This window comes from Lynx rufus, unplaced genomic scaffold (genome assembly GCF_022079265.1).
Source record: "Lynx rufus isolate CCGP_SWC_20201006 ecotype Redwood Valley unplaced genomic scaffold, mLynRuf1.p SCAF_3, whole genome shotgun sequence".
NCBI lineage: Eukaryota > Metazoa > Chordata > Mammalia > Carnivora > Felidae > Lynx > Lynx rufus.
Window position 1 is genome coordinate 166980194 of NW_025814845.1, and position 11853 is coordinate 166992046.

The 11853-nt window shown below is 55.4% G+C and overlaps 1 protein-coding gene across 1 annotated transcript; it reads right to left on the reverse strand.

Annotated features, from left to right (window-relative positions):
• Positions 1–1582: 1582 nt before the first annotated feature.
• On the reverse strand, positions 1583–7340 carry PHYHIP (phytanoyl-CoA 2-hydroxylase interacting protein). The gene is made up of 4 exons (XM_047090435.1): positions 7176–7340; positions 5771–5945; positions 3799–3916; positions 1583–2117 (listed from the first exon to the last, which is right to left on the reverse strand). The coding sequence occupies exons 1-4, from the start codon at positions 7338–7340 to the stop codon at positions 1583–1585; spliced, it is 993 nt and encodes a 330-aa protein (XP_046946391.1).
• Between the last annotated feature and the right edge of the window lie 4513 nt (positions 7341–11853).

The following is an 11853-nucleotide window of genomic DNA, read 5'->3' on the forward strand; positions in this document are numbered from 1 at the left end:
AAGCACAACACAGGCGGGTGTGCCCCCAGCTCAGGGCAGACACAGGGCCAGGGGAGAGCAGTGGGCCACCCCCACAGCAATGCTGTCAGCAGAGGCGGAAAAGGCCTGGGGGCCCATGTCCTCTCCTCCATGCATCTCCCAGGGCCCCCAGACCTGTTCTGTGCCACAGAGACAGCTGACCACACCACTCCCTGTGGCTACACAAGAGGCAACCAGCTGTCCCACCTGTGCCCTTACTGAGATATGGCCTTGTTGGCCTGCTGGCCCCTTCTGTGCTTCATCACAGAAATCCGGCTCTCACTGTGGGGGCTGTTGTCCTCTGCCTGACATCACCTCCGTCATCCTCCAAACAGCTAGCTGCCTTCATCCACACCTCTACCCAACACCCCCCCGACCTGGTCCGCTTATCTCAGGGGTTCACCCTCACCACCCTCATGACCCATACAAAAGTAGGAAATTGGCAAAAACGCTGGGAAGCCCAGGAAGACTTCATCAAGAACTCCCCAGGGAAGGAGCTCTTTGCCAACAGGCTCGCAGTGGGGAGCAGACAGTGCCAGTGGGTGGGGTGTGAGGTGCGGTGGCAGGGAAGCCACAGTCCAGGTCACACACAGGCACAGGGCAGTCACGGAACCGTGGCAAAGAGAGCGAGCAAAGCGCACAGTCAGGCAGGGTGCCAGGGCTCTTAGGGAAAGCCCTCAATTCTAGTTCCACACTGGGTCCCCTCGGAGCGTGAGGCCGCCCATTCCTGGCCTAAAAGGGGTACCTCTGGGTCTCAGGGGTCTCTTTCCCCCTCCTCAACCCCAGTGGCTGCCATTGGGGGAACCAGACCTCAGTGCTCTGAGCAAGAGAGAAGGTATGCTGGGGTATTTATCATCTCCAGGTAAGAAAGGAAAAGTCCCAACAGCCCGGAGCCCCCAAAGCCGAGAGGAAAAAGAGGGCCCCTTTCTAGAGGGCAGGTGGAGAAAGGAAGGGACAGCTCTCCCCATGCAGGAAGAGGGTGCTGGGAGTCAAGGAGCAGCTGGGGGGCAGAGCGGTGCAAGAGACTATGTATAGAGGGAAAGGGCCAGGCCTGAAGTGGGAGGTCCCCGGCCCAGCAGAGCGGGGAGGGGCATTCTGTGGTTGGCCCTGAGTGGGATGGGCGGGGCTAAAAAGGAGCACCCCGCATCTCTCTGCTGTGCCTCTGGGGGCGGGCAAGCAACTCGTGGGCTTTGGCTAGGGTGGGCTGCTCAGCGAAAGCCCCCAGGCTGAGAGTCTCCGTTAAGTGGAGGCCGGAATGAAGCAAGAAACAGCAGGACGGGGAAACCGGGAATGGGGAAATCTCCAGAGATCTACCCTCCTTCCACCAACCTACCGCGGCTAAGAAGCCTTTCCAAGTCCGCCAGACGTTGAATAGGCCACGCCCACCAAGGGGACCGCCCTCTGTTGCCTCTAATGCCTGCGGGGTGGGGAAGGGGGAGGCCGTGGCGTGGAGGGAGCGGTTGGGGGGGGGGGCAGGGGAGAGAAAGCCAGCTCCCTGAACCTAGGCCACCCATCGCCACCCTGCCTGTCATCTCTCTCTAGCCCCCCACCTCCCCAGGAGTCCCTAGCGGCCCACGCTGATGTTGCAGGTTTTGCAGCTGGGGTCTTTCTTGGCGTCAGCAGTGGACAGGCTCATGAGCTGGTGCCCGCTGATCTCCCCCAAGGTGCCCAGGGACAGGTCGACGGGCTCGGTATAGATGATCTCCAGGATGAGGTCCTGGGCATGGCGGAAGATCAGCTCCCCATCCTCCACGCTGCAGGTCAGGAACTTGTTGCAGGCAATGTCCAGGAGGGGCAGGCGGTCACGGCAGAAGCGGTCCCCCAGGGAGCCCTTGGGGGCCAGCACCAGGATGGCGTAGTGGTAAGCTGTGTACATACAGTAGAAGTCTGCAAAGTAGAGGTTGGTGCTGGGGTTGAAAAGGCGCTGGGCAGGGATCTGGAAGCGCCAGCGGCCGTAGGGGGAGTCCTGAGGCGGCTGGCCTGTGTTGAACTCTGTGTTGCAGCTGAAGAAGACGCCGTGGAGCATGCCACTGGTTGGAGAGCCATGGCTGCCGCTGTTGTCCTTCAGGTAGGGCTGCAGCATGTTCCCGCAGTGGGTCCTAACCACCCCCCGGGGAAAAATGCCAAAGGGAAGAGAAAATGCCGCTGGTTAGCTGGGCTGAGGCTTGGCTGCTGTGTGTGGTTGAGAAGGGAGCCAGCGCAGCACCCCGCTCTCCCACCCGCTGCCGCCTCCATCAGTCACAAATAGAACATTCCAGAATGTGAGAGCAGGGAGAGCCCTGGAGATGGGCTGATGCAGCCCACTCCTTCGCAGAGGAGATGTCTGAACCTACCACTCCCCAGTTTAAAACCCTTTAATGGGGCTTTCATGAAAAGCAGGGCTATCACGATCTGTCCTTTCTAACCCCACCTCCCAACACCCCCACATCCATAGGTAAGATCCTCCAGCCACATGTGAACCCCAACTTTCCTGCCTTTGTGCCTTTGCAGTGCTCTTCCCTCTGCCTGGACTGCCTTTCCCACCTCCTTTCACCTACCCTGGCAAATTCCTAATCATCCATCAAGGCCCAGCATAGGTATCCCCTGCTCTCAAAATCTTCCAGGAGCATCAGGCATTTGTATTCAACAAAACCATGTGCAGACACTGAATTTTACTCAACAATCACACACACACTCATTACATTCCATCTGTCTGTACTGTCCCCCCGATAGACTCTGAGGTTTTCAAGAGGGGGCACTCTGCCTTTATTCACCTTTATATCCTAGCACATATGGGTGCTTTCTGACTCTTTCTTACTTGCTGAAAGAGGAGCTCAAACTGGGCCAGTGAGCTCACCACACACCTCACTGCCTCTCTTCTTTAGTACAAACACCAAAGATCTCCCTTGTTCCCTGCTGCCCTGGGGTAGGGTCAGAACGTCCCACCCCAGCTGAATGCAATGACAAAGACAGTAAGAGTAGCAGCTTGCCCTAGTCCAGCCTTAGAAGGACAATGTCTTGGAGCAGCGTCAGCAGGCCTGGGGAGGATGGGCAGCCCCAGACCCAGCCTCACCCTTGCCTGGTCCTGGAAGTCTCAAGAAAGTAGTGGCTTTCTGGGCTTCAGGCTCTCCATCTGTAGGCTGAGTGGGTTGGACCAGATCATCAATTGGATTGAATATTTCTGGACTACAGAGCCCCTCTCTTTCTTCCGCGAAGGAATTTATACATAGGCGGTCCATAGGCAATAAAACTGAAGATGCTCCAGCTGAATGATAGGTGTGGGGCCCACCAAGACTCAGCCTGATTTCTTCAACAACCCGTCAGTACCCCCCTCTCCCCCCACCCCAAAGTGCCCTGAGATAGCTTCCTGGAGCCTCCAGGCTACCCAGCACACAGTTTGAAAACAATGACCCTTCATGCATGGAAACCTGTCGCTCTGTGCTACCCTCACCACCTCCCCCAGGCCCCAGGGCTTGAACTGGAGAGATGGCTGACCCTTGGCATTAGAACCCAGTGAAAGGAACTGTCCCAAAGGAGGAACAAACCCGAGATCTCGTTCACCCAGGCCAGTTAGCATGGTTCCCCCAGGCAGCCCCATCCCAAGGAGAGTCCTCTCCTTCCTTGGAGCCCAATCCCAAACAGCCAGCCACCCCCCCAGAGCCAGCCTGTGATAAGATGCCATGGGGACTCTGGTCTGGCAATGACAAGGTGGGGGTGATGTCAGACAGCCAGGGCTGTGTGGGCAAAGCAGAGCCAGGGGAGGAAGGAGAGACCCAGGCCCTGATAGGGGCCATGCTGTACCTGGCATGCTGGAAGTACTCCTTGTGGTGGTTGCGGTAGAAGACAGAGAAGCGGAGCATGCGGCCTGCGATCTGTTCAGCCTTCTCCTGCAGCTGGGCCAGGTGTTCCTTGGCATAGTCTGCAAGAGTCCAGGCTGGTAAGCCCAGGGCCAGACTGAGCATCACAGCCTCCCACACTCACCCACTGTGCACATTGAACACCAGCCCACAACTGTCCTCAGAGCAACAGGGGATACCAAAGAGTTACAGCACCTTGGACCACATAGGAACAGGCCAGGTGGCCCAGCTGGGAACATGGACAGCTGGGTGCACCTCTGCACCCTCGCTGCCAGAGGCTCAGGGCTCTGAGTCAGAAAGGGGCAGGGGCTGCCCAGTTAGACAATCACGCTGGGGACCCCAGGAGCTGTAATCACTAGCTATCCTCATGTGAAGAGGACCAGCAAGCAAAGGAAGGATTGAGAGGGGAGAATTTGAGGTCCTCTAGGGAGAACTCAAACCCAGCAGGCAAAAGGCTGTGGAAGCCAGTGGTAATTACAGGTGGGGGCTCATGAGGAGATCACAGAGCACTGAAGTGAATGGTTAGCCAGACCAGGGTCTGAGGCAGTGAGTGCATCTGCACCCCAGGAGAAGCAGGGAAGGCTGGAAACAGGATGGTAAGATTGGACACCTCCCAGGGCCAGGATCAGAGTCTGGGGCCCTGGGGCCCAGGCAGGGCGGCTGCTAGCCAAGACAGAGCCTTTGTACAAATTAGAAAAAGGTGCCCTTTCCTCCTTGCTGATGTAGTCCTGGCCAGGGTGCTGGGTTTGGCAAGAGTAGTGTGGACTGGACTGCAGCCATCCCCAACTCCCCAGTTTGAATTAAACTTCCACCACGTGTGGAGTTCTGGGGTAAACCCAGAGGCTTTCCCCACAAGGAGTGGGAGCACCTCCAGAGAGTGGGGTTTTGCAGCCGAGCTAAGAAAAAGCACCACTCAAAAGAGAATGGCATGTCAAGGAGACTTGGGGCATAGGCCTTGGCAGAGGATGGAACCAGCAGCTTCAGAGGCCCGGGGCTAAGAATGTTCCCTGCCCCTTCCTTGTGACAGAGAGAGATCTGGAGCAATTCTCACTGTGGACACCAAAGGAATGGAATATTGTGGGGCAGATCGTGGGTCATCCACGACCAAGTACACATAAGCCTGGTGTTTGTTCATGCTGGAATTTGCCAACTGAATTCTGCTAAGAGGTTTGCAGGACCACCGAACAGGGGTCATTTTCCAGGCTAAGTGGAGCCTCAAGACAAGCAAATGTGATGACCTACTGAGTATCCATCTACCGACGATGGATGAACAATGTGTAGTCCGCACATACAATTGTTCAGCCTTGTAGAGGAAGGACGTTTTGACATATGCTCAACGTGGATGAATCTTGGGGACATTATGCTGAGCAAAGTAAGCCAGTTGCAGAAGGACAAATACTGTGATTCCCCTCACGTGAAGTACCAACAGTAGTCAAATTTACAGACCCAGAAAGCGGAATGGTGGTCGCCAGGGACTGGAGTGAGGAGGGAAGGGAGAGCTGCTGTTTAATGGGGTTAGAGTTTCGGTTTGGGAAGTTGAAATAGTTCTGGAGGTCAGTGGCACACCAGTGTGAACGTACTTAATACTACTGAGCTATACATTTAACAATGGTTAAAATGGGAAATTTTGTGTTGGTGTGCATTTTACTACAGTTCAGAAAAACATGCTTGCCCCAAGCCAGAAAAGTAATTCCATGCCTGTACGGGAATGGTATTGTCAACATGATTAGCAGGGTTCACGTCTTCCTCCTGTGTCAGACTGCAGGTTTGTTGCGGGCAGGGGCGAGGCTCATCCATGAGTATCTCCCTGACAGCTGAGCATAGAGCCTGTATACAGCAGGTGTTCCTAAGTGTGTGCTGGGGTAAGATCACAACTAAGCCAGATGTGCTAAAGCGGCAGGACAGCAGGGCCTCACCCCCAGTGCAGAACTCGACTGTCTCGCTCCAGCCGGACACCAGGTACTCTCCATCACTCTGCTTTACGGCGGTCTGCACGGCCACGCTGTACTCTGTGCGGGGGCTCAGGAACCAGTGGCCTCTCACTGTCATGGGCAGTGGCACGGCCTTGGCCACAAGCTTGGTGGGGACATCCTGAGAAATGGGATACAGACGGAGAGCCAAGAGTCAAACTGGGAGTCACGTCCAATCTTGGCATTCTGCCAGACTTCACACTCCCCAGATGGCACCTGGGCCACCTTTGGAGGGCCAAAGTCTCCAAGATTCAATGGCTTGGTGCCCTGGCCACCATTTTCCTGAGGAAGGAAGCAGTGGCCATTGGGAAGGCCATATTGATAGCCCCAGCCTCCACCCCTCATCAATGCCCCCTGACACCCACTGTCTTGGGAACTAGGGAGAAAGGCCACTGGGGTGGAGGCCGAAAAGTTGAGGGCGGTGAGACCTCCGTTTTCGAGGGAGACTTCGAGAGCTCTGCACACTGCAGTGCCGTCTCCACGGCAACGGCAAATGCTGAGAGCCAGGGAGGAAGGGAAAATATCCTTATTCTTTGGGGGGGGAGGGTTAAGGGGGTGGTGTTGAACATTCACGTCACCGTGGCAACTGGCCTGCCAAAAGACACCCAGATCGGGAGAGCCAGTTCCAAAGAGAGAGAGGGTGAGTAACCCACATGATACGGTCGTCGTGGGAACCAGCTCCTTCCCACCTCACTCTTCCCCCTTCATCTCTGCCAGCTTGAGAAGGTGGGAGCCTTCCTCCCGCCCACCCCCACACTGCTCTGACCCAGGGAAAGCACACTCCAGCCAGCGGAGGACTCTCTCATGTTTCTTTCCTAAACCCAGCCACACCACTAAGCCAGAGGGCCAGGACCAGAGAGGATCACAGGGGCCTAAGAGGCGTCCTTGAGGACCAAGCAAAGGGCCCCACCCTGCCCATGGCCCGAGTGGCCCACACAGTCAACAACAAAGCTGCTTCCTGAGTCGGGGGCTTTGTTGGATCCTGAGACACCAGCCCAGGTGTGATGTCTGTGCCCCCCGCCCCTCCCCCTGCCCAGGTTTTCCTGATCCGTCTGAAGCCCAGTCATGATGCCGATAATGGTGTCCATGGTGGCTGGGCCCCAAGCCAGACACCACGCAAACATTACCTCACCAAAGCCTCTCACAAGCCTGCGGGGGCTGGCATTGTTATTCCCTTTTTACCAGTGAAGGAACTTGGGCTCAGAGAGGCTAAAGAACTTTCCTAAGATTACACAGGGTAATCTGAACCAGGCTTCTCTGACTCCCGACGATCACCCACAAGCATTCCATCACCCTGCTCCTTTTAAGGAGGGGTGTAAACAAGAGTCCCTCTGCAACACCCTCCACTCACCCGGTGCTTGAACTTGTTGGAGTTCTTATTCTCCTTCTTGTTAAGGTCAATGAAGTAATGGGTGACCCTCTCCAGGTCACTGTTCTCCATGGCCCAGGAGATGCGGAAGGAGTCACAGGTGATGTTGTTGACCTCGATGCTGTGGGGTGTGGACAGCAGCTCCATGCTCCCCTGTGGCTTGGCTCCTTTGGGGACTGATGGGAGAGGAAGAATTAGCAGCTTCCTCCCTGCCACCGAATTTTCTGGAATGTCTTGCTCCCAGCGTCTCTTGCAAATTGGAACCTTGGGGATAATCCACTGATTACACCTGCCTCATCCAATCTGATGGGAAGATTGCATGGGAAGATTGCATGGTGGAGGGGTAAGACCAAAGGTGGGATGGGGTGTCTCCCCTGGGGGGTTCTTGGCTCTCCTCAGAGGGGTCTGCTGAGCAGACGCACCTGACAGGTGGCAAAGGCAGTGGGAATGCTGCAGACGCCAGGCAGGACAGATTTGCAGCAGATGGAACCGAGGAGGGGGGCTCACAGCCAGCAGGCGTGAAAAGAGAAAGGGGGTGGGGGTGGAGAGAGCTGTGCGAGGCGTAGGAGAGACAGGAAGCACCCACGGAGGAGACTGGTGCGAGGGTTGAGGCGGGCAGAGGGCACTGGCAGCCGAGAGGCCAAGGGTGACAGGTCGCTCCGGCTTGGGCCGCCCTCGTCTCTAGGGGTGACTCAGGGAGGGTCACCAAGATGCAGGGCTAGGAGGACAAGTGCCACGGAGATGCCCTTGGATACACTGGTGGCAGGAGGGGGCAGCGTGGGCCACAGCTCTTCTTTCACCCATGACTTTTCAACTATCACTCTCTCCTTTCAGCTGATCCTCTGTTGCTTGACTTGTTTAAATAATTGGTTTTACCTTTGACCTTTTCCTCAGGCATCTGTGTGGTAATAATAACTGCATAAGCATCATATTGTGCAAACCTCACAATAGGTAGGTACTCTTATTGCCCCCCATTTTATTTTATTTATTTGTTTTTAAAGTAGGCTTCATGCCCAGCACAGAGCCCAATGTGGGGTTTGAACTCAAGCCCCTGAGATAAAGAGTCAGATGCTTAACTGACTGAGCCACTCAGGGGCCCCTATCCCCATTTTACAGATGGATTAACTGAGGTGGGGGGGGTACCAAGATGCCAAAGGTCACACAGCCTAAAAAATGATTTGAATTCACATCTGACTCCAGAGCTCAAACTCTTTATCATTAAGCCAAGGTTGTGTCCCCTCGTGTGTGCGTGTGCGTGTGTGTATGACATGTGTGGCATGTGTATATGCATAGGTGCACATGGTTTTATTGCTATTTATTTTTCTTCCTTCTATCCTTCCCTTTCAAGTAACTGCATTTTCTCTCACCTTCCTCTTCTCTCACCTTTGCTTTTTCTACCCCGGCTGCTCTTCCAGGTATAAAAGGACCATAGCACTGTCACTCACCTGTGCTTTTGCTAGGAAGATCTGACCCTGTCCTTGACTGTGGCCTGGCTCATGAGGTCTGGGAAACAGGGTGGGGAAGGGAGAGGGAGTGGGGAGAGACTGTCTCTGGGACAAGAACATGAATGTGGGTTGGACTTGCTCCCGGGCATTTGCTTAGTGCCCAGTGAAGCTCATGCTTTCCTGGTTCTTTCTCAAGCCCCGTCCAAGCACACCTCAGCTTTCTGGAATGTGGTTTCCTTTTCTCCCCTTCTGCTTCTTCTCTTCTCTTTGCCCAGGTGCTAAGGGTAAGGGTACCTTTTGCCTTCGAAAGCAGGTACTTCTATTTATAGCTTCCAGAAGATCCAACCCACACTCTCCTGTCAATTAAGCCTGTTGTGGAGCCTGATACCTCTAAATTCATCCGTGGGCTGCCTGAGTGGCAGGCACAGGGTGAAGGATATGGGTGATGGCTTTTACCTATTCCAGGGTGTCCCCTGAGCCCTTGTTTCATTTGAGCTTCTTACCCTAAAGCGTGAGCCTGCCTGTTGTGAAGTCCAGCCAAATGCTGGTGGCTTGTGCACAGAGAATCCTACGGTAAACAAGCATGGGGGTGCTACCAGGTCCACCCAAAAATAAAACAGAATAGGATTGGTAAACAACTGGATGATAATAAACCAGTTTGCAATTCATGGGGACAGATGTGGAGACGTGGGGAGTTGCTATCCTCTGGGCTCCCTGTGAGAAGCTCCCCAGGGAGACACACACACACACACATGCACCCACATGCACCCACATACACACACACACACACACATGCACCAACACAACACACCAACACAGACACAATCCCACACTAGAAAGGGCCTGAGCCACCACCTCCCATCCACAGGGGATTCAGTCTATGCCTACCCCACATGTGGACACCTATTCCTCAATACTCCTCTCTTCAGAGTCTCCTCCAGAGACGGGGCAGCCATCTTTGCAAGGGGGGGGGGTGCATCTCCAGGACCTGGCTCATCCTTTCTTTCTACAGTTCTAGAAAAGCTGAGATTACTCCCCCATGCTAGCTTGGGAGAGTGGTCATGAGTGACACTCGGGAGAACAGCAAAGCCAGGGTGGACCAAGGGTGGGTGTGAGCCCCAGTTCTCCAAGTCCAAGTGACTGGGGAAGGTCGGGGTGTGAGGGACAGGTTGAGACAGGACCTGAGAAACACCCACGCTGCCAAGACAAGCATTTACACACCCACACACAGGTAGGCACATGTGTGCATGCACACGTATACACACACGCACACATACACTGAATGTGCCCGCCCACACCTGCCGCACACGGGCTGCACACACCTCCTCGGACATTCTCGGTCCCACTCACTCACCTACGCACTCGGGTGCCTCCGCCACGTTCCACATTCTAAGAATGTCCCACAGTTTCCCCTCTACAAGCTGTCACCTCCACACAGACCCACACATGTTCAAGTTCATAGGCTCACGCACACACATATACAGGCACACATTCTCACAAGCTATATTTGGAGGGAAGAGAAAGCCACAGGCGCGTCCTACCTCCACAAAAGGCATACAACCCATATGCCTGCTTGCACACACATGTGTATTCACACGCACGTCAACCTCTGCCCATATTCTGATATTCTCTCTCAAGTCTTCCCCAGGCTCAAAGACCCCAGCTATGGAAATGTGGTTTGTCTCTAGCCACACTCTGCCAGCCCTGATCCTTCCCGTGCCAACAGGTTTGCACACCTATGAGGGGCTGCCCACAGACAGTGGCTTCTGCCCACACTCTCCACCTACCTATCCCTTTCTGCTCTGGAGTCGCCCCTCCCCACATAGAAATGATTTGGTTGCACGCATTCCCTCCCTCACCATGTACTCCCACACACATGACAAGTGATATGTCCACCCCATAAATATACTGCCTCACACTGCCCCCGCCCACATAACCCAAAGGCTACTCAGATAAGTGATCCCCACACACACACGTACCTCACATGTACAAGAAACGTATGTTCCTAAACATGCCACACAGCTGTGGAGACCCACACATGAGCACAGGCGTGTACATACAGAACTATCTACGCAAGCAAACCTCCACGCTCCTCGCAAGCATGCATACATGCTGTGCACACGGATACCCCTTGCCCATGCCCATCCAGAAGAGCCACCCACAAGCCAGAGGGAAGTCTCTCCCCACCCCACTGTCCCTGTTGGCATCGCTGACTGCAGCAGAATGGTCACGGGGTGACTGACTGTGGTGCCCCGGAGACTGGATCCGGGGGTTAACCTCTTTGCCAAGGCCCTGGGGAACAGGGGACAAGGTCGTTGGCCCTGGCAATCCAGGTGGGTACCGTGGGCAGTGGCAGGCCCCTGGTGCCCCCACCTCCTAGCCCCTTGCCACCTGAGTCCCTCTCAGAATTGACAGCAGGATGCTCTGGGGAGAAAGGTCACTCACCTGACTCCACTGGGCTCTGCAGAGGAAGACCTGGAAGGGAGGGAAGGGAGAGACCTCTGTGTGGATGTGCTCCCCAGGGAGAGGGGCAGCGGCGACGCCTGGGTCACAGACAGAGGCGCGCTCGCTCTCCTCTCGCTCCTCTCGAGGCTGCCAAAGAGGCTTCTTCCATGCCCCGGCAGGCAGCTCCTGCCGGCTCTGCAGCGCACTGCTGCTGCCCCCAGAGAGGCGATGTTCCCAGCCGAGCGCAAGGAGAGGCAAGAGCGAAATCAAAGCAGCGTGGAGGAGAGAGAGAGAGAGGCAGAGAAGGCGAGAAAGAACGAGAGAGCCAGACTGAATCTGGCTCCACCAATGGGATCAGTGGCTGCCCAGCGTCAGGTGACGATAAGCAAGCTCGGTCCCTGATCGCTCTGCTCGCTCGCTCTCCTGGGCTGGTGTGGGAGGGGAAAGGGCAGAGGGTCTCCTGGGAAGCTACAGTGATGTCCTCAGAGATAGCAGCGGTGGCTGCCACTCTTTTCCTTGTTTTTCCAGGACAAGCTGCCCTCAGAAGAAGTCCCTCTAACACACCCCTACTTGGAAATCTCTCACTTGAATGCAGCCCCCAAACTTTAGGTGCTGGGAGAGGGGTGGAGCTGTGCTCAAAGGCTTGGGAGCCCCTAAACAGGGATTCTGATTGGGGGAAGGGAAGGGGAGCCATGAAGGGAAAGGGTCCAGATGGGGGATGTGGGGGCGGTGTAGGGGAGGTTGGTTTGTCTTCAGTCTGGATTCTCTCC

What these genes read in the sequence shown, in the direction of transcription:
- PHYHIP (XM_047090435.1), bottom strand. Translation starts at nt 7,340, where the DNA reads ATGGAGCTGCTGTCCACACCCCACAGCATCGAGGTCAACAACATCACC. An exon ending in CCAACAAGTTCAAGCACCGG is followed by an intron (nt 5,946 to 7,175) that starts GTGAGTGGAGGG and finishes CCCATTTCTCAG; the next exon opens with GATGTCCCCACCAAGCTTGT. An exon ending in GAGTACTTCCAGCATGCCAG is followed by an intron (nt 2,118 to 3,798) that starts GTACAGCATGGC and finishes GGGGGTGGTTAG; the next exon opens with GACCCACTGCGGGAACATGC.